The sequence below is a fragment of the Antechinus flavipes genome, chromosome 4 (genome assembly GCF_016432865.1).
Source record: "Antechinus flavipes isolate AdamAnt ecotype Samford, QLD, Australia chromosome 4, AdamAnt_v2, whole genome shotgun sequence".
Classification (NCBI taxonomy): Eukaryota; Metazoa; Chordata; class Mammalia; order Dasyuromorphia; family Dasyuridae; genus Antechinus; species Antechinus flavipes.
In genome coordinates, this window is record NC_067401.1 from 43,090,865 (window position 1) to 43,117,934 (window position 27,070).

Consider the following 27,070-nt stretch of genomic DNA (forward strand, 5'->3'; position numbering starts at 1 on the left):
GGAAAGAAAAGGGATTTTTGACAGCAAAACAATTATGGCAAGCTGTCCATGGACCTAGAGAGGTTTCTATTATGTTTTGTAAAGGAATTCAGACCAAGGGGAACAGGTTTGCAGATTCAGGTATCCATGCTGCTGCCCCTTGGCCCCTGACTGTGGCACCTTTAATTCCCCAGCTCCCTGATTCTTACACCTCTTCATGTAGTCCCCAGGAACAGTCCCTTTGCTAAAGAAAGGGGGCACACCATTTTCCCCTCTGAATGGTTTCAAACATCCTTAGACCAGCTTCTAATCCCATAGACAAGTCAGTGGAAACTTCTTTTTGGCTTACACCAAGCTACCCATTTGGGAAAAAATGCTCTCCAATCCCTTGTGAAAGCTATCTTCACTGTTCACAAGTTAGGAGAAATAATTAAACAGATCTGTCAGGTCTGCCCAGTTTGTAACAAAGTAAATTCTGAAAGGGCTATTAAACTGCCCCTCCCCTGAAGCCTCTCTGGAGGAAGGGTACATATTTGGGGAGAACTGGAAGATAGATTTTACACACATATCCCCTCAGGGGCTTTAAACTGCTTTTGCTTTTTGTTGACACCTTTACTAATTGGGTAAAAGCCTTCCCTTGTAAGACTGAAAAAGCTCTGAGATTTTTGCTAAAGGAGATCAAACCCACTTAAGATTATTTATCATCTTCATCCTGCCTGGCAACCTCAGTCTTCTGGGAAGGTGGAGAAAATGAATCACATCCTCAAGCGAGTCCTTACTAAACTGTGCCTGGGTGAAGACTCTCCCATTAGGAAGGACCATATAAAGTCATTTTGACTACTCCAACGTCAGTCAAACTCTAAGATTTCTCCAGCTGGACTTAATGTTTCTAGAATTAAAAGTGCTAGTCTTGCTAAACTTCTCCCTTAGACATTCCTGAATATTCCTGTGAACCCATAGAGGACCTGAAACTACTCTTCTGCAGGACTCCTAGAAACACTGGAAACATACTGGATAGAGAAGGGTGATATTGTCTGTACCCCTTTCTCTCTCTAGCTTTCTTTCTTTCTTAATATTTTCTGCTTTTTTTTTCAGATGTACCTTTAATGAAACTCCAAGGATGAGAGGTTTGCTCCTACTATTTTCTCTACAGCTCTCTTGGTGTCGCTCTCTGGGTCCCTGCCAGTGGGGAGATAACTTCTTAGTCCTTAGACTAGGGAACTCTGTGGGCAGTGGGGCATTCAAGATTGTTGGGTGTGCCTTCAGTATCCTCAAGGCAGCCCACAGATGGGACCTGATGCATTATTTGCAAAGACCCAATTCCCAAATGTCACCCTCTTCACTCTGGATGCCGCCCCATTTGTACTAACTACCCCCCTCAGGGCAATAACTTTAACCTGACTATCCCCTGTTTTCTTTTTCTTTTTTCAATTTACTATAGTATTTTATGGCAAAACATATGCATGGGTAATTTTTCAATATTGACCCTTGCAAAATCTTTTGTTCCAACTTTTCCCTTCCTTCCCTCCATCCTCTCCCCTAGATGGCACGTAGTCCCATACATGTTAAATATGTTAAAGTATATCTTAAATACAATATATGTATACATATTTATACAGTTCTCTTGCTACATAAGAAAAACTGAAATTAGAAAGAAGGTAATAATAATCTGTGAAGAAAAACAAAAATGCAAGAACAATAACAGAAAGAGTGAAAATGCTATGTTGTGGGTCCACACTCATTTGCAGTGTTCTTTCACTGTATCTCCTGTTTTCTTGCCAGAAAGCATCTCTTATCCACATAATAATGATAGGATATCCATTCCAAAATTATTCTGGCAAACTCACTCATAATGCTTTTATAGCACCTTATTGTTTTAATAATCTGTCAATGACTTCAAGTCTTTTGACCTTAGAATAGTCATACAAACATTACTGTCTACTGGTCAGTGATAACCAAATTCTTGAGATCACTCTTTAGTTCTACCCCTAGGCCATCAATGGCATGAGGAACTGGATAAAGATGTCTCCTTTCTCCAGGTTCCTTGCTAAAAACTCTTGAACATTAGCCTACTTCAATTGGTGTTACAATTACAATAAACCTTGTCCCTTGACTTGGATATGGGGTCAAGCCTGCAAATTCTTTTGAGACACCTCGAGACACTGGTCTATGACTCCAACCTTTTGGGGTCCCTTCCCAACCTCAATAGGTCTATGTTTATCTCACTATCTACTCTCCCATCTAGCTGCCTATACTTTGAACTAATGTTCAACTCCTCTGGTTGACTATCAAAAAAGCAGTCATGTCTAAAGGGGCCCATGAGTTATCATTTTGAGTAGCTATGGATCTACAGAAATTCTTAAACCAGGCATTGTTATTCACCTGCATTAGACAGGGAGATGCTATCAATGCTCCATAAATTTAAAAAATCTATGCCTGAAGATAAAAGAAAAGGAACAAAATAGTAATCTAAAGAAAAGTAGATAAAGAATAAAGAAAATAGGAACAAATATACCAATGAAATAAAAACCAAGCTGAAATTTTCTCTTTGCTTCTTTTTCTCATTCCTACTTTTTGAGTCAAGCAGAACAAAACTAATCTTATATGACCAACAGCTCTTCAAAAAATTAAGGGCAGCTACCATTTCACCCCCGAAATACTCTCTTCTTCAGGATAATTGTTCTCAGTTCTTTCAACTACTACTCATTTAGCTTCAGAACAGAGAAAGAAAGTGAGAACAGGTGTTAGATTTATTTTTATTTTTTTTTTTTGGAGTTCTTTTTTTTTTTAATTTAATAATTACATTATATTGACACTCATTTCTGTTCTGATTTTTTTTTCCCCTCCCTCCCTCCACCCCCTCCCCTAGATGGCAAGCAGTCCTTTATATGTTGGATATGTTGCAGTATATCCTAGATACAATATATGTTTGCAGAACCGAACAGTTCTCTTGTTGCGTAGGGAGAATTGGATTCAGAAGGTATAAATAATCCGGGAAGAAAAACAAAAATGCAGATAGTTCACATTCGTTTCCCAGTGTTCTTTCTTTGGGTGTAGCTGCTTTTGTCCGTCATTTATCAATTGAAACTCAGGTCTCTTTGTCAAAGAAATCCACTTCCATCAAAATATGTCCTCATACAATATCGTTGTCGAAGTGTATAATGATCTCCTGGTTCTGCTCATTTCACTTAGCATCAGTTCATGTAGGTCTCTCCAAGCCTCTCTGTATTCATCCTGCTGGTCATTTCTTACAGAACAATAATATTCCATAACATTCATATACCACAATTTACCCAGCCATTCTCCAATTGATGGGCATCCATTCATTTTCCAGTCAGGTGTTAGATTTAAAGGGATGTCCCACCCTCCCCAGTCTTGGGTAACAATTTAATTACCAGCAACAGTTATAAAAAAGAACTAGACCACCAAGAGCATAGTCCTTCTGAGCCCCAAACCTCTTGTTTTTTGTTAATAAAGATTCCCACTGCTTACTTTTCAACTTGTATTCAGAATACCCTTAAGACTATTTTCCTTGGTCCTTGGTGAAGGAAAATTCTCATTAAGATACAAATTTTACAACTCGTTTTCGGAAGTCAAAACCAAAGCAAAACAATTATAATAATTCAAATCAACATTGCAGGTAACTCTCAAAATTCTTCTCATTAACTTATGTAAGAAAATGTCTTACCCAAGAACTCCACTAGACTGATGAATGTAGGAAAGATTTATTTTACATTCTTGCAAGAATGGAAGTCTAGCTGAGTTAAAGACACTCTGAAACTCCAAAGGTAGCATTTTATTTCCTATCCTGCAGCACAAGTCCCTCCCCCTGAGGGCAGAGGGCAGAGAACTAAAAATTCTTTTCAAATCTCAGGCCACCATTCCTGATTACAAGTCAGTCCCTGTCCCCAAGGAGCTTACATTCTTTTTGGGGAAAATAAACTCCACTTTTTATTATTCTTTGATGTCATAATAGGTTTCAGTTTTCTACTTTGAATTTCACTTCTCCAATTTAATTTTCATAATCAAATGCCCATCCATTTCTCACAGCTTGTAAGACAGTAAGTGAAAGTAATTATTTCTATAAAGATTCTGTTTTAGTTTCTAGCAATCTCTAGATAAATTAGGGATTTCTGTTGGAAAAAAGAAAAGCTGTATGCCTTCTATCTGGATTCTCATTATCTAAATGTACCTAAAACATAGTTTGAGATCAAAGGACTAGTTATCTGAAGCATCCAGTCTTAACCCAGTCATAATTTGGTTCAAAAGTTTTAAGTGGTTTCCTGATAAAAGGGTGAATGGGATAAACTGAGTGAAGCCCTCCCATAGGAGGGCTTTGAGAATTCAGGTAACAGAATTTTCATCCAAGAATATCTGCTTGTATAGCAGTTCTCTAGGGAAATTTAAATTAGAGAGTTTATTTACTAATATTTCCTTCACAAGTGAATTAAGGGAAATAGAGGTTAAATGACAGTTTAAAGTCAGACAGTTAGTGTCTGAAGTCAGGCCCAGTGCTCTATCCACTGATTTACCTAGATATCTCAACTAATTCAACTAATGAATTTTCAAATTCACCCTTACAAAACCTTATGTCCAAATTTTTTCCCTTCTTTCTCCCTACCCCCTCCCTTAGATGGCAAGTAATCCTATATATGTTAAACGTGCAATTCTTCTATACATATTTCCACAATTATTGTGCTGCACAAGAAAAGTTAGATCAAAAAAGAAAAAAAGAGAAAACAAAATGCAAGCAAACAACAAAAAAAGTGAAAATGCTATGTTGTAATCCATACTCAGTTCCCACAGTCCTCTCTGGACATAGACGGCTCTCTTCATCACAAGATCATTGGAACTGGCCTCAATCAGCTCCTTGTGGAAAAGAGCCACGTTTGCAGGAACTGATCATCATATAATCTTGTTATTGCCATGTACAATGATCTCCTGGTTCTGTTCCTTTCACTCAGCATCTCTTCATGTCAGTCTCTCCAGGCCTTTCTGAAATTGTCCTGCTGGTCGTTTCTTACAGAACAATAGTATCCCATCACATCCATAGACCATAACTGATTCAGCCATTCTCCAGCTGTTGGCATCCACTCAGTCTTCAGTTTCTTGTGTAGGGAATGATTTCAAAGACCTTCCCCACCCAGGTAGCTCTCATGTAGACATTTTGAACCCATCAGTTTTCTTCCTGAAATTTGGGGTAGGGGAGAAGCTAGTAGTGAAGAAAACATGCCAGGTGAGTATAAAACCTTGAGGTACCACTTTGAAATATACTTTTAGATGCAGAACAGACTCTAGAGGTTTCTTAGTCTTACACCTGATGAGGAATTTGAAACTAGGTGAAAGTAAGTTACTTACCTAATACCACTTACATAACCAGTAAGTGGCAGCTCCCAGACTTCAGATTATCAGATGTGCAAAAAAAGGTAAAAGAGGCAAATCAAGCTAGTGAAAAAGCAAATATAATATGTTCCTGATTAGATTGCAAATTAGCATGATTTTTGTGAAGATTATTCTAGTATTGCAAGAGGAATTCAACTAGTCACATACTCTAATTGCAAGGTCTCTTTTTTTAATCAGAATTTTATCAGAAAATTTAAAAAGAACTACCTGTTCAAAGATATAAATAGCAATGTAATTTGTAAAGTCAAAATGAACTAGGATCAAACTAAAATTGTGTTAACATTTGGAAAATGGCCAAATCAACTTTGATTTATCAATACACTAACAGGGGTCCTCAAACTTTTAAAATAGGGGGCCAGTTCACTGTCCCTCAGATTGTTGGAGGGCCAGCCAGACTATAGTAAAAACAAAAACTTTGTTTTGCGGGCCTTTAAATAAAGAAACTTCATAGTCCTGGGTGAGGGGGATAAACGTCCTTAGCTGCTGCATTTGGCCCACGGGCCATAGTTTGAGGACCTCTGCTCTAAAATTTATGTGAGTAAAAATGAAAAAAAAAATAACCCACGAAGAATGGAAAGGATTTTGCAAAGACATAAAGTAATGTGAAATGAATTAGAGAATTTTAGAGACCTCATTAGACATCTATTTCTAAACCTCTTAAAAGCTTTAGAAATCCATCTTGTCTTTTCCATCTATTATGTATAAGAAGACAGGAAAAGCAGAAGCAGGTCATGAAAGGCTTTGAATGCCAGATCCCAATGCAAAAACAAGACAGTCTTTGTTCTCAAGGAGTTTACATTCTAATTGGGATAATAGCAAATATAAAGGAGTGATTCTGGGAAAGGGAATTAAAGTCCGAGAGATAATGAAAAGTCACAAAAATTATGAGTGGAATAGTAAGACAATTAACTGTCCTTTTGGAAGAAATATTAGTTTTGATCTGATTACAGTTCTTCCAGGAAAGTGTGGAAGGTGGGGCTAGGGAGGGAGAGGGAGAAAGAACACCACAGGTACTCAGTGGCTATATTCCTCCCAGTATAGCTCCTAATTCCATTTAGAGGATGGCATGGCAGCAGAAAGTGGTTCAGTGAAGATGAGAGAAAAAAGATAGATTTCTATCATTTAGGGAATGTCTAGATAAACTATGGTATGTGCATATCATGAAATATTAATATTGCACCACAAAATTTAAGCAATGAACAAGAAGCATAAAGATGAGCACTGGAAGACTTTGAAAAGATTCAAATAATGTAAATGGAAAGAACAATGAAAAACATTTTATCTCATGTACTTATAAAGATCAATCGTAGACCCAAAGAAGACATAAGAAAAATGGAAAGGTCAGGGACTGTGTGTATGGAAAACTATGTCATCAGACTAGGTTGGCTTACTAATTTATTCAATTATTTGTCTTTTTTTTTTTAATATAAGGAATGACTCACTGATTCTGTCTGGTTCAAAGATCATTCTTCTTGGAAGGGAATACCAGCAAAGTAAAAATTAAAAAAATTACTAAACATTAAAAAGAATTATTATAAACAAAACACTATTCAAAGTATGGAATACAAGTAGAAAAGTAAGATAGTCCCTGCTCTCATAGAGCTCACATTCTAATGTGTTAGAATCTTTACAAGCTCTTAAGTTATTAGAATTGATAGAGACAATAATTATCTAATTTAGCATGGTTCCGTCTGATTGATCTGATCTTACAAGGAGATGTTATGGGCCAGAACTTGAAACAAGGTACTAAGTGGAACTGATAGAAACAATGCTTGTGTTCACACCTTTAGAGAGCTCATATAAGCAAGAAGCTCTTAGGGCCGCAGAGCACTGTGGGATATACAGAAGCCCACTCTCGGGAGGCAGAGACAGATTCATTCACTTCATCTCACCCCACTGTGGTTGGTGGCTGGCCTCCTGCACTTCCCCACTGAGACCAAGGCTGGTCTGAAAGGCTCTCCAGAAAGCTGCCCAGCCGCAGGCAAGGAGACAAGACTCGGAAGATTGAAAGCCATGAGTTGGAGTTGAAGCAGAGGCAGAAGCAAAGGACAAGCTGCAAAAGCTCTTGGAATCAAGGAAGGAGAAAAAAGACGTTTGGATTTTATCAGCTGGCTGCGTTTGAAGTGATTATTACTCTGAACCGAAACTAAGGCTGCCTCCAGAAAACCTCCCCAAGAAACCTGCCCAGAGAGAACCATTATATTTTAAAGAAGAGAACACCACACTAATGGAGGAGAAAAACCTTGTAAAAGTATAACTTGCCTCTGGTACCTGTTCAGATCATCAAAGATGGAAGCATTCTAAGGGAGATAGGAGGGACTTACTTCTGAGAGAAGACATCTTTGGGTTAAATGACTTGCCCAGGATCACCCAGCTAGTAACTATCTGAGGCTGAATTTGAATTCAGGTCTTCCTTACTCCAGATCCAGGGCTCTATCGCACCACCAATATTTCTCCAATTTATACAATAACTGTATTGTAAAGACAAACAACTTCAAAAGACTTAAGAATTCTGATCAATACAATGATCCATTACTGTTCCAAAGGATTCATGATGAAATGTTTTATCTACTTCCAAATGGAGAGCTGATGGACTCAGAGTACAGATTGAAGGATATTTTCTTCCTTTTCCTCCTTCCCTTCTCCTCTCTCTTTTCTGTATGTCTCTCTCTCTCCCCTTTCTCCTCCTCACCCCCCCTTCCTATCTCCCTCCTTCCTTTCCTCTCTCCTTTTCTTCCTCCCTTCCTTCTCCCCTTCCCCTTCTTCCTCCCTCCCTCTTTCCCTTCCTCTCTTTTTCCCTCTCTCCTTCCTTCCTCCCTTTCTGCCTCCCTTCTTTCCTCCTTTCCTCCCTCCCTCCTTTCCCTTCTTCTTTCCTTTTTTCCTTCCTTCTTCCTTTCTTTTCTTCCTTTCTTCCTATTTCCTTCCTTCCTTCCCTCTTTCCTTTTCTTCCTCCCTCTCTCCTTTTCTTCCTCCCTCCTTCCTTCCTTCTCTTCTTACCCCCTTCTTCCTCCCTCCCTCTTTCCCTTCCCCTCTCTTTCCCTCTTTCCCTCCTTCCTTCCCTTTCTACCTCCCTTCTTTCCTCCCTCCCTTCCTTTCAGGATTGATGATCTGGGGTATTGTTGCCATTAACAGGGTTCTTCTGTCTATTGATATTTGGTTAGCAGTTGGTGGTGGTGGTAGTGAGGAAAGTAGACCCATTCTCCACAAATTTTTCTCCCTTCAGTGATGGCTATGGGGATTACACTCAAAGCAGGCCAAATGGTTTGGGGGATATTTGCATTCCCTGTGCATTTGGCCTAAAGATCCTGGGCTGTCTCCAAAAGAATCTGAGGGAAGATGGCAGCCAAAGTGGTGCTGATGGTTTGGCCAGTCTGGGGCTTGCTACCTTCCATTTTCCCCTCACGGAGTCCCACTGCCTCAGCTATGTTGGCCTTCCAATAAAATGAGTGGCAACTCCCTGACAGCTGGTGATGCTAAATGAGTCCATATAAGAGCTACCTAAATTAAGCATCTTTGTCTTCTCAACATTGTCATTCATTATTAAAACTGGAATCTTGAGCAAATTCTCCTGTCTTTCCATTGTGGTACAGCCTGGCACAGCTGCATCTGAAGTCGCAGGTCTGGAGCTCACATCCTAGCTCTGCATCGGATTGGAACTTCATCTCTCTGAGCCATCATCCACTGAATAGGAAAAATCTTTTTGATTGGCCTGTAGCCAGAACTGGAGGTGCCTGACACCATGGATGCATGGATCTGCATGGAGGCTTAACATCCAGATGCCTGGACAGCTCCCTCTGACATTTCCAGACTCAGAAGGTTGGAGACTCCTGTTTCTCCACGTAAAATGGAAAAAAAAAATAGTGATGCAAAGAACCAAGACCCATTTTCATGAGGCCATATGTCAATAGCCTCAGAGAGTCCTATCCTACAGCATTTCTCCCAGTGGCCACTATCAGCAAAGGAACCAAACCAAGAGCTATGGAGAGAGCAGCTTTCCTGGATGAGGGAACAGTAAGATTGAAACAGATGGAAAGGTAATGAAAATTCTGTGTTCCACAATCAATGACATTTTACTGGCTAAGTTGTAGTGAATAAGATCTAGACCTAAAAGTAAAGGGACTTAATTAAAACAAAACAAAACAAAAAATCAACCAACTATGATCTTAGAATCAACAATTTATAGAGTCATTGTTGACCTATATTGAATATGTTTTCAAGAGATAAAATTGCAAAAAGAATTCCCACATTGGCCATATCCAAAAACATATATCTCACTCTAAATTTTAAGTCCATTGCCACACTGACAGAAAGTGAGTGGCTAGTATTATTCATCTTTAATCTTCTGTATTCATTTGCGTTAATTAGAATGCTAAAGTTTTTTAAAAGTTGTTTTTCTTTATCATTATTAAAATGTGGTCATTGTTCAAATTATTTTTCTAATTCTACTCACTCCACTCTGCAGTAGTTCATATAAGGTTTGTCTGAAACCATCTCTTTCATAATTTCTTTTTTGTACAATAATATTCTATTATATTCATATTCCATCACTTTATTAGTCATTCCCCGATCATCATAATAGCTAAAATTTCTATAGAGGTTCTTCTATAGAAGAAAGCTTTTATAAGAGCCTTGTAAAATGCTTGAAAATTATATCATTTACTCCATACACAAGTTGGTGATATTGATCTCCATTTTACATATGAGGAGACAGAGAATTAAATGACCAGGGTTACATAGCTGAAGTAACTGAGGCAAAATTCAGAAGCAAGACTTCTTGACTTCAAATGCAGTTTGAACTATGTCACTTAACTGCTCCTTAGCTTTCACTTTTTGGTCACTATTAGAAGAACTGTTACAAATAGTTTATGATCCTTTCTATTCTCCTTTGATTTCGTTGGCAGTATAGCTTGACTAATGATAATTTTGTGTCAAAGAGCATACCTTTTTGAAAATAGTTTCAAATTGCTTTCCAGAAAGCCCAGACCATTTCGTAATCCCATCAACATTGTGCCTGTTTCCTGAAACTTCTCTTGCAACATTTGTCACTTTCTTACCTCTTGTTTTCTTTGCCAATTTGATGGATGCAAAGAGGAACTTCAGAGTTGCTTTGCTTTTCTCTAATTATTAGTGGTTTTGAGCATTATTTTCAAATGATTGTTGGTATCTTAATTTTCCTTGGCCATTTATCAATTGGGATTGACTCATTTTTATATTTCTTAAATAAGTTGGATATAAGACCTTTATTATAGAAAGTTATTGTTTTCCTTCTAATTTTAACTGCATTAGATTTATTTATACACAATCTTTTCAATTTTTTATTTTTGAATAACTTAATCAAATTTTTGTTTTTAATATAAAAATGTAATATAACCATCATATCTCATGCATCTTTCTCCCTTTCCCTTATCCAGAGACATTCTATATAACAAAGGTTTTTTAATAGAAAAAAATCAGCATAACTGAAAGATATATTGAGAAGTCCAAAACCATGTATAATATGTAACATCTGGATCTCCCACATCTACCAAGTGGTAGATTGGGGGCATCTTCTCATGTCTCCATTTGAGTTCCATTTAATCTTTTTTTATTATTATTATTTTTGGAAGGCATTTAGGGTTAAGCAACTTGCATAGGGTCATGTGGCTACTAAGTGTCTGAGGCTGGGTCTGAACTCAAGTCCTCCTGATTCCAGAGCTAGTACTCTATCCACTATACCATCCATTTGTCCCCTTGTTTTTTTCTCATTTTCCCCTTTTCTTTCTTTCTTTCTTTCTTTCTTTCTTTCTTTCTTTCTTTCTTTCTTTCTTTCTTTCTTTCTTTCTTTCTTTCTTTTTTTTTTTGAGGCAATTGGGACTAGGTCCACTTGATCTTTATAATTTTATTACATTTGATTTTGATTTTTTGGTATGCCATTATTCTTTTCATTTCCAATATATTGTTTTCTTAATTCTGTTTATTTCACTCTGCATCAGTTTATATAGATCTTTCCACAATTCTCTATTTTATTCCACATCATTTTTATAGCCCAGTTTTATTCCATTAATTTCATGTACCATAATTTGATTATCCATTTCCTAATTAATGGGCATCTACTTTGTTTCAATTCTTAGCTATCACAAAATATGTCACTCTAAATATGTTAGAATATATGTACGTTTTAGTCACTTTATTTACATAATTCCAAATTTGTTTTATCTTTCTTGAATAACAACTCATTAGGAAAATTAAATAGGTTCCCCCCCCCCATTTAACCACTTCCTTTCTTATCCTAAATGTAGTTTCAAGTAATTAAAATGAACTATTTTATCTTTTGTAATTACCTCTATCTTTTCTTTGGTTGAGAATACTTCTTTTCCTCACAGTTTGAAAAGTACATGATCTGTTTCTCTTCTAACAAAAAAAAAATCAACTTTAATATTAAGGTCATATCTCCATTTAAAATGTATTATGGAGTGTGGCATAAGGTGCTGATTCCAAATGAATTTCTTCGAGACTACTTTCAAGTTTTCTCATCAGTGTTTATATTAAACAAGGAATTTTTCCTAGGTAACTTATATTTTTTCACTTTATCAAATATTGAGTTATATATTATTTTTGAATCTCCCTTATTTATTCTGTTCTGTTGATCTATCTCTCAATTTTTTTTAACCAATAACCAATATCATGTGTTTTTGATGATTGTTACTTTGTGTCTGGAAGTTCTATTCTTTCTTTGATCTCCTTTCTTTTTGTCATTTCTCTTGGTATTCTATATTTTTTGTTTTTCCATATTAATTTTGATATTTTATCAAGCTCTGTAAAGTATCTTCTTGGCAACTTATTGAGTATAGCATTAAAGGTGTAAATTATGTTGCTTCCATTATGTATCAATTAGGGTGCATAGGGTCTATCTAGTGTTATTGTTTTTGTTTTCTAACAAGATGGTTCAGTGTTATTTCTACTTCTAAATACAACATAGTTTCCAGATGTGGTAACCCCACTGTCCTTGATGGTGAAAAGGATTTATTAAAAACAAAACAAAGCAAAAAAGATAAATTAAATTGCTTTTAGTGTTATTTTTATTATATTGTCACAGCTTAGCCATGAGCATTGGATATTTCTTCAGCTATGTAGATTGTTCTTTAATTCTTGAAAGAGAGCAACTACACAAATCTTATATGTGCTTTGAAAGGTTGAGCCCCCTGGTATTTTATAGTTATTTATAGGATAAGTTCTTTCTCTGAATGTGAATGGCATTTTCCATCACAAATCTATGGAATTGTCTTGAATCACTCTATTACTGAGATCTAAGTTTTTCATAGTTGATAATCACACTACATTGCCATGTGTATAATGTTCTTTTGTTGCTATTCACTTCACTCAGCATCAGTTCATGTAAGTCTTTCCAGATTCTTCTGAAATCAGCCTGCTCCTCATTTGTTACAGAACAATAGTATTCTACCACATTTATATACCACAACTTGTTCAGCCATTCCCCAGTTTGGCCATTCCCTTAATTTCCAATTCTTTGCTACCACAAAAAAAGAGCTGCTACAAATATTTTTGTATATGTGAATTTTTTCCCTTTTTAATGATTTCTTTGGGAAACAGATCTAATAGTGGTATGGCTGAATGAAAGGGTATGCAGTTTTATAGCCCCTTGGGCAAAATTCCAAATAGCTCTCCAGAATAGTTGGATCAGTTTACAACTCTACCAACAACAAATTTGTGTCCTAGTTTCCCCATCCCTTCCAACATTTATCATATTGTTTTTGTGATTTTTTTCTTTGATCCACTTATTCTTTAAGATTATATTATTTACTTTCTAATTAATTTCAATCTATCTTTTCACAGCATTTTATTGAAAGTAATTTTTGTAGCATTTTTATCTGAAAAGGATGCATTTTAATATTTCTGCCTTTCTGCTTTTGGTTGTGAGGTTTTTATTCCCTAATTCATGGTCAATTTATGTGTAGGTGTCATGTGCCATTGAGAAAAAGTGTATTTCTGTCTATTTCTATCTAGTTTTTTTTTCTCTCAATAGTATTTTACTTTCCCAAATTCATATATAGTTCCAACATTCATTTTTGGAAGATTTTGTGTTCCAAATTTTTTCTCCCTCTCCCCGTTATTTTTCCCATCCCCAAAGCAGCAAGCAATCTGATATAGATTAAATGTGTATAATCCTTTAAAACATATTTCCTTGTCATTATGTATGAGGAAAATCAGACCAAAAAGGAAAAGCCATGAGAAAGAAAAAACAAGCAAACAAAAAAGTGAAAATACAATTCTCTGATCCAAGTCATTCTCCATAGTTCTCTCTCTGGTGCAGATGTCATTTACTACCCCAGATCTATCATAGTTGATCATCACATAATTTTACTGTTACTGTGTACAATGTACTGGTTCTGCTCACTTCACTCAACATCAGTTCATATAAATCTTTTCAGGCTTTTCTGAAACAAGTCTGCTCATCATTTCTTATAGAACAATAATATTTCATTACTTTTACATACTATAACCTATTCAGTCATTCTCAAACTGATGGACATCCACTTAATTTCTAATTCCTTGCCACTACAAAAGAACTGCTACAAACATATTTGCACATGTGGGTCCTCTCCCCTTCCATCTAGTTTTCTCCAAAAATCTATCACATTTAACTTTTCTAAAATTTTATTCATCTCCTTCTTTCTTGTTTTTGTTTGTTTGTTTGTTGCTGTTGTTGTTAGATTTATCTAGCTCTTTTAAATGATCAAAGATGGACAAAAGCAGCTATACCCAAAGAAAGAACACTGGGAAATGAATATAAACTGCTTGCATTTTTGTTTTTCTTCCCAGGTTATTTATACCTTCTGAATTCAATTCTCCCTGTACAACAAGAAAACTGTTCGGTTCTGCACACATATATTGTATCTAGGATATACTGTAACCTATTCAACATGTAAAGGACTGATTGCCATCTAGGGGAGGGGGTGAAGGGAGGGAGGGGAAAAATCAGAACAGAAGTGAATGCAAGGGATAATGTTGTAAAAAATTATCCTGGCATGGGTTATCAATAAAAAGTTATTTAAAAAAAAAAGATTTACCTAGCTCTGAGAGGGGAAATTTGAGGTCCCCCACTGGTATGGTTTTACTATCTATTCCTGTAGTTCATTTAATTTCTTTAAAAGTTTGGATGCTATACCAATATTTACTATTGATATTATTTGTCTATGGCACCTTTTAGGAAGATATAGTTTTCTTATCTCTTTTAATTAGATCTATTTTTGCTTTTGCTTTGTCTGAAATCATGATTGCTATTCCTATTTTTTTGTTTGTTTTATTACTTCAGCTGAAGCATAAGATACTTCTCAAGTTCCTCACTTTTATTTTGTATGTCTCTTTGCTTCAAATGTGTTTCTTGCAAGTAGCATATTGAAGGATTCTGATTTTTAATCCATTCTGTTCTCTGTATCTGTTTTATGGGTGAGTCCATCCCATTCACATTTACAATTCTTCCCCTACCTCTTTACAAATGAAACTGTAGTAAAAAGGAGGGCATTTACTTGACATTTATGATCTATACATGAAATGGCCTCATTGTGGTCTATTACTTTTCTCTTTACCTTCCTCCACCCTTAATTTTCCTTTTACCTTTTAATTCTCTTCATATTACTTTTCAAAATTTGAATAGACTTGCTTAAAATTGTTACCTTACACTTATTCTGTCATTCATTTTAAATCCCTGACTCTCCCTTGTCCTTATCACCTATTTCCCTTATGAGTTAATGTATTTCTTCTATACTGAAATTTTATGTATGGGGATTGGGGCAAAGTATAATTGTTCATTCTTCCTTTATAGAGTTTTAGAGGATACCCATTCCTCTATGATTACTTTTCATTTTATATGATAGTTATTTTCTATTCCCTTCTCCCTCCTTTCTTTCTCAAGATAGTTTCTTGTTCTTCCCATTTTTGATTTCTTATGAGATCATCAAAATAGAACAAAACTACCCATAGAAAAACATTTTTCCTCTGGACCCCTTAAAGATATTTAGGATTATCAGGAGACATTTGTTTCTTTTTTAATTGGATTAAGCTATTTTTTCCTATGTATATCCTTTGTGAATATTTATATGCTTACACCTCATTCCTGAATTTCCATTTCAAAATGTCTATTCAGTTCTGTCAGGAATACTTGGAAATTCTCTATTTCATTAAAAGTTTAATTTTCTTTCAATTGATCAAAGATGGACAGAAGCAGCTACACCCAAAGAAAGAACACTGAGAAATGAATATAAACTGCTTGCATTTTTGTTTTTCTTCCCGGATTATTTATACCTTTTGAATCCAATTCTCCCTGTGCAACAAGAGAACAGTTCAATTCTGCATACATATATTGTATCTAGGATATACTGTAACCTATTTAACATATAAAGGACTACTTGCCATCTGGGGGAGGGGGTGAAGGGAGAGAAGGGAAAAATCAGAACAGAAGTGAATACAAGGGATAATGCTGTAAAAAATTACCCTGGCATGAGTTCTATCAATAAAAAGTTATTTTAAAAAAAAGTTTAATTTTCTCCTGTGTGACTATGCTTAATTTTGCTGAAAAGGTTTCTCTTGGTGATAACCTTTTATATTTTGCCTTTTAGAATACTGGATTTCAAACTCTTTTCTTCTGTATCATGACAAGTGCCAAATTTTCTGTTATACTATTATGTCTTTTTTTTCCTTTTTGGATGCATGCTTTTTTTCCCTTTGATTTGGAAGGTGTTGATTATGGTTACAACTTTCCTAGAAATTTTAATTTGGAGTTTCTTTCAGGAACTAATTGGTAAACTCTTAATTTTTAGTTTGTCTTCTGGGTCTAAAAGTTAAGACTAGTTTTCATTTGAAATTATTTGAAGTATAGAATCTAGGCTTTTTTCTTAGTCATGATTTTTAGATAATGGGATAATTCTGTTATTTTTCCTTGACCCATTTTCCAGGTTAGTTAAGCTTCGATATTTTTCTTACATTTTCTTCTTTTTCAGTTTTGCTTTAATTTTTATCATCTCAATGATATAATTTCTTTTTGGCCCATTCAGATTTCTGTTTTAAAGTATCAATACTTGCCTATTGTTCTTCTTCCCTATACTTTTTTCCTATTCAATTTTTAATCACTTTTTCATTTCTTCCAATTTGTAATCCTTGTGGCCAGGATACATACTTTTTCCTCTGAGACTTTAATTGGACTTATTGTGTAGTCACTCTTCCGAATCCTCTGAGCATCTCCAATTCCAAGGTATTTCCTCCTGGTATTCAGTGTTTTCCTTTATTTACTCATTTCAGTAGCTTCAGTGTCAAAGTTGGGGGAGAAAGGGGAGAACTTGGTTAGACTCTGCTTTTGCATTCCTTAATGGAATAGACAGGCCCAGTGTATATGAAGACAAGGCTAGATTCCTCCTTCAAGAGATGCTAGTGCTATTCCAGCAATGGGCTCTGTCTGGGGAATCCCTCTTGCTACAGTATTCTAATGTCATCTCATGACTTTGCCGGAGGCCTGTCCCTCCTGGTGCTAGACTCAAAAGACTGCTTCCAAGCTGGACTTCTCTCATGAAGTTTTGAGCTTTCCCAGGTCTAGTTTAAGCTTGGTGACCCTCTCCTGCCACTAAACTTGGGATTGCTGGGGAAGGGAGGTTCAGGGCTGTGCTGGATCTTTCTTATTGTCCTGGGGATGCCTCATACTTCAGACCTAGCTTTGCTTGTCTGCTTTAGCATTTTAACAGGATTTTAATGATTCTGTATCCCAGTGGGTGGAAGACCCATTAAACTATTCTCTTATTTGATCAATTGCTGGTATATCTTAGTGTTTCATTGGGGTGTTTGCAGAAGAATCTAGGTTACTCTAGGTCTTTAGCCTGCTGTTATCTTCCTACAAATTCCTACAATTCACACTGTTCAGACATCTTACTGACATGGGTATAGTTCAAGTAAACCTTTTAGGTTAGGTGATTATGTTAGGTGATTAAGCCTGCATAGAGAGGACTCCTAGTTCAACTCACAGTTAATAGATATTTCACAAGAAGTAGGGTCCCCAGTGATGACTCTGTATCACCATCACTATCAAACACAAGATAACCATACAGAGCAGAAGTAGGAGCGGCTGAAAACATTTTATGAGCTATATGAGATGCTAAATATGAGAACCACTGCCAGCAAATTTAAAATATCTTTAGATGGTTTGGCCACTGAAGTCTGATCAGTTTGGCATTAAGTTAAATCTAAAGGTGGTTCCACAAAACCACCAGATCGTAACTCAAGGAATCCTAATGGCTTTCTATACTTTAGGACTTTTATGAAAATTTATTCGATACTTCACAGTCTTACCTGTTTCAAATTGCTTAAATAAAAGAACATTTTAAAATCTGTATATATACAAAATCAGGCACAATGTTTGAGGATCCCTCCATTCCCCTTGCTTACCTCCAACTTCCATGAGTTCTACCTGGAACTTCTGTTTTGAGGAAACATACCCAAGCCATCTATCATTCATCTCTCTCCCAGTTTTGCCCTAACTCTATGATGTCCTGTATTTCACCTCTTTTGAGTTTCTTTATATGGTCTTCCCCCTTTAAAATGTAATTTCCTTGAGGACAGAGATAATCTTTCATTTTGCCTCATATATATTCCTAGTGGCTAATAGTAAGCACCCAGCTGGTGGTGAAGTGGATAGAGACTGGATTTGGATTGAGAACTGAGTTCAAAATCTGCCTTGTCTACTTAAAATCTGTGACTTTGGGCAAGTCCTTTAACCCCCATTTGCCTCAGTTTTCTCTATGGTAAAATGGGGATAATAATAATACTTCCCTCCCCTTCCTCTCCTACCCCCTTTGCACACACATGTACAACCAGAGGTCCTGTGAGATTCAAATGATATAATTTTTATTAAAAATGCCTGACAAGTAGAAACTATATAGATTTCTACCTAGTGATTTTGTGCACTAAACAAGAATTGGCTTTCATGGTTAATTACATTAATGTGATCGAGGAACTGAAGCTTGTAAAACCTGGTCAGCAATATCAATTCTCTAGAATAGGAAGATGAAGGAACTTTAATCTGCTTTTGCTTTGGTCAGTTTAGATTAAGGTCCAGGTTAAGTATATGGTTAATTTTCATTATTTTTATCTTCATATAGGATTAGTAATCATCACAGCTAAAACTAGCATTTTGTTTCTCATTTTAAAAATATCATGATTAATTTTGTTTTCTGAATAAGCTTCATTGTTTCAGTTTGATGGATAAAGGACATATTCAGTTTTCACTAAATTTTTGCTTTAAAAAAGTCTTTATGATTATATACAAATGAAAATATACATTCATCACTGCCAGAGATAGATATCTATATTTGCAAATATAGATATCTATATAAAGATATTTCTCTATAGATATTAGTAGATCCATATCTATAGATATAGCTCTTTACAGATAAAAACTATGTTAATATATGATATGTAATAGATATTTCTATATAGTATAGATATCTATCTATAGATGTTGGCAGATCTATATAAGTATAGGCATTTAGAAAGATATCTTTAGAAATTACAGATAGATCTGTCTATATTTGTTAATAAATATGTGATAGATATAGGGGAAGTTGTAGATATCTGTCTATAGTTATATCTACAGCTATGGCAATATACATAGCATGGATGTTGATTTAGGTCTGTCTGTGTTTATAGAACAGTTAGGTGGCACATTGGATAGAGCATCAGTCCTGGAGTCAGGAAGACCTGAGTTCAAATTTGGCCTGAGATACTAGCTGTGTGACCCTAGGCTAGTCACTTAACATAGTTTGCTTCAGTTTCCTCATCAGTAAAATGAGGTAGAACAAGGAAATGGCAAATTATTGTAGAATTTTTGCTAAGAAAACCCCAAAGAGGGTCACAAATAGATATCATTCTGCTTATAGATAGCTCTGTCTATATCTGTTAATATATATGTGATAGAAGAACATAAAGATATATACCTAAGATATAGCTATCAATATTGTTAAATTGAAAGGATGACTAGAAATATTTATTTTAATACTTAATTTTAAGCATAATTGCTTAAGTCAGATCCTGAAGACCAAAGAAAAAAAGCATAAGGTATGTTTTGGAGATAGGAGATAGTCCAGTTTGGCTGAAGACTAGAGTGCTGTGTGGATAGCACTGAGCAATGTTGGCAAATGGTGCCCAAAGGTGCATGATCTTGAATGTTAAACAGAGGTATTTGAACTTGAATCAGCAGGACAATGACTGATGTGCCAGCGAGAATGAGCAGTTTTGTGGCAAGTAAATTGGAGTGGGAAGAGGGATGGTGTCACTGTAGTAATGACAGAGAAAGCTCTTGTCAACACACACTAGTCAAACTTACACCTGTTGAAGACTTTAGCTTAAACAGGTCAAGGTCTCCCACTTCATCCAGGGCCATCTCCTAATCTATTTCTTACCATTGGACTCAGATGGCTCTGGAGGAGAAAGGGAGGTGGGGGACCTTGCACAGCCTTCTCTCACTTTGATCCAATTCACTTGCATGTCATGGTATCACCTCCCTGATATCATGGTCCTCTGGATGAAAGAAGGGCAAACGGTAATCTAGGTAATCTACGCATACATATAGGTATCTATAGATAGAGCTGTCTGTGTATGTGCTATAGGATAGATAGCTCTCTCTATATAGTATATCTCTACCTATCAATATTGGTAGATCTCTATCTATATAGTTCTATTTAAAATATATGATTTAGTTTTAAATATATGATTACATATTCATAGCACAAACATATCTATCTTATATTGTTATTAGATTGTTACCTAATTGGATATCCACATCTATTTATAAATACATCTGTCCATATGTGATACATGATAGTTGTCTATATGTATATAGTGTAAATAGGGATATGTACCTAAGGTCTCCCTATATATAGAGCTTGGTGAATCTCTACAAGAATATAGAGCTTTCTATGGATTGAACAATCTGTCTCTTCACGTTGATATGTGATATCTACATGTTGCACACATTTCTACCAGTCGTCAGAGGTATAGCAATAGAAATCTTTCAACAGCTTTTCCTAGGTAGTTCCCGGCTCCCTTTCACTTCAACTGTTCTTTTCAGCCAAATCATCTCCCTTTCCCCACAGGAAGTTTCACGTGGCCATTTTGTATGCTTCCAGTTCCCTCCATTGGAGCCCACCCAACGGATCTCATCCCAACCGAGCCCACCCCATCGACCCCCCCCCTCCAACTGCCCCGGAGGCTCGTGCTTGGGCCAATACCCTGGAAGGCGCCCCAGGGGCAGAGCCCAGTTCCCAGCCCTTTACATCGCTGGTTGCCCCAGTCCGACCTCCCTCCCAGATCCGGGCTGCAGCTCAGCTTCTGGAGGGGAGGCGGGAAGCCGGCATGGGGTCCGAAGGAGCCATCCTCTCGCACCTGGGTGGCTCCCTCCTGCTGCTCTGGCTGGGCACGCTCCTGCTCTGCCCCAGCTGGCTGGCTCTGGCCTTCGGCTACCGCCCGGGGAAAAGCTTCTCCTCTTACGAAGTGATTATCCCCAAGCTGCTGGCTCCTCGCAAGGGGGATCCTGAGGTAGCTGGCCGGGCATCTTACCTCCTGCAGGTGGAGGGCAGGAAGCAGGTGGTCCACCTTCGGCCCAAGAAGCTCCTGCTGTCCAGACATCTGCGCGTTTTCTACTTCACTGGGCAGGGAGCCTTCTTGGAGGACCAGCCTTACATCGCCGATGACTGCAGCTATGGAGGATTCGTGGAGGGCTCCCCGGACTCCCTGGCTACCTTAAACACCTGCTTTGGGGGCCTTCGGGGGATCCTGAACATGAATGGAAGCCTTTACCAAATGGAACCCCTGAGGACCTCCACCAAATTTGAACACATCATATATCGCCTGCGGAAGGACGTTCGAGCTGATCGCGCCTGTCAGTCAATCGATGAAGAAACAAGTCCTCATTTAGAAAATGACCAGAACCTAGAGATTTCGGCTAAGTTTAATTGGAATTATCTACACCTTAAGTATATAGAGTCCTTTCTTGTGATATCTAATGGGAGGTATCAGCTTTTGGGATCCAATATGACAGCTTGCATCAACGAGGGCCTAACTTTGATAGCTCTGGCAGACACGCTTTTTCAAGGACTCCATTGTCGAGTTTATCTGGAGGGAATTGAGGTTTGGTCCGATCAAGACAAAATAGACATAAAAAACTCCAAAGAAGATAAAATTTATGCAGACTTTATGAAATATAAAGAAGAACAGCTAGACCGCAGGGCCCAGTCAGATTGGGCACATTTAATTGTAAGTAAAGAGATCGCCACAAAAGCCAAGATAGGAGGTATCTGTGAAAAAGGAAATAGCGCATCTGTGAGCAGTCTATCTCAAGAGAACCTCAGCGGCTCTAATGAGTTTCTTCATGCATTGGGCCACATTGTGGGGATGAAAGATGATGTGAGTGGATGTGAATGTGAGGGACCCGAGAGATGCTTGATGGATCCAAACCCTGGCAATGGTGGTTTAAGTAACTGCAGTTACTCGGATTATTTTGACAAGATAGTCATTTATGCAAAGTGCTTGTCTAATATACCAACATTAAAAAAAAAAGTCTCCGTATGTGGCGACAGGGTGGTGGAAGGGAACGAACAGTGTGACTGTGGCACACCAAAGGACTGTGAGCAAGATAAGTGTTGTCAGCCAACGTGCAAATTAAAAGGCAGAGCAAAGTGTGGTTCTGGTCCCTGCTGCTATAACTGCAGATTTCGAAAAGCAGGAAAAATGTGCAGGGCCAGAAATAGTGAGTGTGACCTTGAGGAATTCTGCAATGGCACCTCTGAACACTGCCCTTATAACGCCTACATCCAAGACGGTACCCCCTGCTCTGGCCATGGCTATTGTTTCAAAGGGTTTTGCAATTCTCGGAATCAGCAGTGCAGGAGCATTTTTGGACGCTCTTCAAGATCGGGACCCCTTGCCTGCTATAAAGAAGCCAATCAAGGGGACCGTTTTGGCAACTGTGGAATTATGACCGGTGTTTATTCCAAGTGTGAACCTGATAGCGTGCTATGTGGAAGACTACAGTGTGTCAACGTTAAGAATATTCCTGTCATGGACGATCACTATACAATAGTTATGAATTTTGTCAGCCAGGACAACATTACTTGCTGGGGGACAGACTATCATCTTCCGATGAGTACAATGAAACTGCCAGATATTGGAGAAGTAAAAGAAGGCACCGCCTGTGGAGAGGGATTTTTATGCATTAATAAGACTTGTACAAACATGAATGTTCTTAAATTTGACTGTACAGTGGACACGTGTAACAAGAGAGGAATCTGTAACAATAATAGAAATTGCCACTGTGACTATGGATGGGCTCCTCCATTCTGTAGTAAGTATGGATTTGGAGGAAGTATTGACAGCGGCCCTCCCCCTAAATGGGAAAGGACTCCCTGGCGAAATATCTTTCCTGTGGCCCTTTTGCTCTTACGGTGCTTTGCTTTAGGTGGAGCAGGGTTTCTGTCTGTAGTAAGTAGAGTTGCACTTGTCTTTAAACGCTTCCATTTTTTTGAAACATGAAGCAGGCCAGGCAAGGGGAGAAAAAAAAAAAAATCACCAAACCCAAGAAAAACCATTGTTGCTGTTTAAGAAAGCAGGTTCATCTATGTTACGACTTACAAGACTCTGGAATCTTCTCCTGAAACAGTAGTTCATAAAAACCATTAACTTCATGAATGTCATGCAAAGCTAGGTTTTCTTAGCTTATGTATTTTATCAGAAAATAAAGATCCTTTGTTCTAAAAAAAAAAAGCAATTTTTTTTCAAATCTTTTTATTTTGTTTTTGATTTTTAATCTAACACAGGACTCTGAAATTTCTCTTCAATCACAATTTTTTAGTCTGTACCTTTTTTTGAGGGATGTGTATGAGAATTTGACTGTACGTATTTGTTTTGAGAGGTTTATTTCCCTTACTTTTGCCCCAGTAGGAAGTAAAGAAATGTTGATAGCTTTGAGTGAGCATTTTCAGATCATAAGTCCACCTGAATAAAGTAGGTATCAAAGGCAAAGTGGAGATATAGAAGGGCTGCCAAGTGAAATTGTGAGGCTTTCTCTGATGCCCTTCTCAGAAAGAAGAGGGATCCTGAAGTCATAACTTTGCAATCTGTCACACATTTTTTGCTTGGAAGAGAAAGCTTGGGGATAACAGGAATCTGAGTGGCAACCAAGGTTGGGATGTAGCCAAAGTTTCTCTTCCATATTGAGTAGCATATACCTTTGTTCTCATCCAGTGGGAGTGGAAGTGGGAAAAGAAGGGCTTTCAAACAGTCATTCTGGAGAATGCAAGAATCTAAGATTCTTAATGAGGGAAAGAGACTGATTGAAGTCCCTGTTCTTGGGATTCATTGGGGATCAGTCAAGAGGTCCGCCTAAGTTAGGCCTGATACACTGGTTTACTGGGTGAAATAGTTCATCATTCTGAACTTCCCAGCTGACACTGCTGGCCTATTGATGAAACATTAGACCTCAAACACTCCTAAAGACCAAGACCTAAAGGTTGTAATTTGCTTAAGAAATAAGTGGATCAAATTATAGAAACTTAGGTATCATACTACTGAAATCAATGAAAATAAAATTTAGATTTAAAAAATGTGAAGCAGTATCAGTTTTAAGAGGATGAATATCAGATAATGAATGGCCCTCCTCAGGGAAGACATCATTGAATGTTAAAATGCTTAAACGGTTTTACTAGCTGACAACCCAATATGTGAGACTCTTCTCCCAAAGAGCATTCAAATAAAATCATGACATAAAAACTGACCTAGACTCAGTCTGAAAATCATGGTAGCCCAGCCCCATGAAAATGAAAATGCCCCAAACCACAACAATTTTAGTCTCTCTTGAATTTTGACATGATGCTAACAAATGTTACCCTTGTTAAGAAACTGCCATTCTTTGTGATATTAAAGACTAGTAAATAAGTAAATATTCATTGATTAGGGAATGTCTAAACAAATTGTGTTATGGATTATTTCTAGATTGTAAAAAAAATGATACCAAGAGAAATAGAGATTACTGATGCAGAGTCAAGAAAAGCCCCAATGATTATTCTGTTTTAAAAAGCCAAAAGTGACTTTAAAAATTGCAAAGAATAAGCAGGGATCCAAAGGAGATCTAAAAAAACTCCACATTTCTACTCTGCCTCTTTGTAGAGGGAAGAGGATCATTAGGGCGATATATGGTACATATTTTCACATTTCTTTGATGTATTAGATCATTTTATTGACTCCCTCCCTTCTGTCTCTTAAAAACCTAAATGGTTTTCTAGGAAGACAGAGACAAAGAGAAATTTTGATAAAAATGAAAAGATTTTAATGAAAAGATTTCCAAAACTTTAGACTCAGTTATCCCACTATTGAGCATATAATGTACCCTTATAGGAGTCAAACACAGAAAAAAAAATCCAACCTATGGCCAAAATATTAATAGTAACACTTTCTGTGAGAACAAAAGAATTGGATATGAAGTAGCTGCCATTCAATTGAGGAATGGCTTAAAAAAAAAAAAAAAACCCTATGGCATTGAATGCAATATTGTTGTACAATATGAAGTAACCAATTAAGAAATGAGAAACACGAGGTTTAAATGAAACAAGGGTGACTCATACTGAAACAAAAAATATCTACAATGAGCATAACAATGTAAATAAAAATTTCATTTGTCCCAGAACAGGTAAGAAAAACCTCCTACCCCACATAGAGGAAGACTACTTAAGTCAGTCTTTGTAAAGACTGCAGAAGTACTTTTTTTTCCTGTCACAAAGGAGAATTAAACTGCATCTAGAAATGCCTGACATAGAGAAAGTTATAAGTCATATATTAAATAAACAAAAGGCATTGATTTAGCATTGGTGGGCTCTTATGTTAAATAAAATGTTGAACACCAAAAATATATGTATCAGTCATCCTGTTGGAGGACTCTCCTCACTTTCTCTACATCCCCATCCCCAAAACTCTTCATGAGCTTTCAGGAGGTTAATAGGAAAATGTTCCCAACTTCTCAAATACCTGGCTCATCCCTTGTGACATAGAGCTGGCTCATTTTAGGAAGATCTAACTTCATACACTATTAGCTTGGGAAAAAACTATCATTTTCTCTAGATTATGAGATTTTCTAATACAAGAAAACTATAGCCTTCGTTACACTCCCTCCCCCTTTTCTGGAGGGTAGTGGTGGTAAGCTTGCTTGAGGCAGAAAAAACAGGAAGTTCATGAATTGTGGATTATTGCTAAGAAAGATATGCACAATGTGACTCCTCCTGGGTTCATTTTTCCCCCAATCAATTCTTGCAGTAAAGACAGAGATCTTTAAAAAGTGAACATTAGTTATTCAACACTCAACTTAAGTCTTCTGTAAGAGTCTAAAGGCAAGGATTATATCTTCATACAGCTTTGTAATATCGGGGTACTGCAAAGTGTGCCTTGTATACAGTACTGGTTCAGTAAATGTGTGTGGAATTTGTTGATCTGACAGTTTCCTCTTTTCCAGATTTACCTGTGACAAGTCTGAGACACTGAATTGATGGTTTTTGGAATTTTCCAAAACATCAGTCACTTGTTAGCAGGGGTAACCCTTGAGCATCCTAAAACAGATCTATTTGGATTGATCAGAACAGGCACTTTAAATGACAAATACTGTAGCTAGAGTCATGAGACCAACATCTTAAGAATTTAATGACAAATACATTGTACTGGCATTCAAACACCAGAACATTGTCCAGAAAACCATTTAAATAAAAACAACCTGAAACCAGTAAAGAAATTCCACTCCCACCCTACCCCTCACCCAAATCCCACCCCCAACACAAAACCTCTTATCCTGAAGCTCTTTAAATTATCATTTCACAAATTACACCGCATTCAAATGTGCACAAGTTCAAAAATGACAGTTCAGATTGTCTAAGAAAAAAAAAAGCCAAAAAACAAATTCTTAATTTATATGACACATGCAAAGCCTTTGATGAAGCTGGAGAAATCCCACAGAGGGACTATGTAACAGCTCCAGGCTTGGTAGAAATTCTCATCTTGTTTGTTTCCAAATCCATGCACAAGCTCTGGAAAAAAAAAAATCCATTTAATGGCAGTTAAAACTACTTGACTAAACTTCTAAGGAATCCAGATTAAAACAATTTTGACCCAGTGGTGATACAATGGATTGGTGGATAATTATTTTCACATGTTGCTTAACACATTCAAGGGTGTCCCAGAGAAAGTAGGCATAAGAACATTCTAGATGAAAACTAGAGACAAAAAACTTTGGGAGGACCAAATATAGGCATACTTTATACAGATGAGTTCCAGAAAGCTTAGGTCCATCACGCGTCAATCAGGAGAAAAGCAGTTATTACACACCTTTGCCCCTGCCCCCCAAATCTAACTCACCTCTTTTGGTTACAATGTTTTGTTTATCTAAAGTGGTATTCAATTTGTAGCTAACCTTTTTCTGAGGGAAGGAGACAAGAATTATCGGGAAATGAAATCTAAAGCCACCCTCCCTAATTTAATTTAATGATAAATTTCCAATCTCTTTATTCCTTCTTCCTTCCTCCTCTTCCCCACCAAAAAAAAAAAAAATTTTTTTCTAGAAAAGGGGATGAAAGGAATTGATCTTTTGATAGCCTTCTTTCAAACAGAAATATTA

At 37.0% G+C, this 27,070-nt stretch overlaps 1 protein-coding gene across 1 annotated transcript; it reads left to right on the forward strand.

Moving 5' to 3' along the window:
- The first annotated feature begins 20,435 nt into the window (after positions 1 to 20,435).
- On the forward strand, positions 20,436 to 23,181 carry LOC127562237 (disintegrin and metalloproteinase domain-containing protein 30-like). The gene has a single exon (XM_051997798.1). The coding sequence runs from the start codon at positions 20,776 to 20,778 to the stop codon at positions 22,948 to 22,950; it is 2,175 nt and encodes a 724-aa protein (XP_051853758.1). The 5' UTR covers positions 20,436 to 20,775; the 3' UTR covers positions 22,951 to 23,181.
- The last annotated feature ends 3,889 nt before the right edge of the window (positions 23,182 to 27,070 follow it).

Bases quoted from the DNA above. Each gene is read 5' to 3' on its own strand.
- LOC127562237 (XM_051997798.1), top strand. From the start codon at position 20,776: ATGGGGTCCGAAGGAGCCATCCTCTCGCACCTGGGTGGCTCCCTCCTG.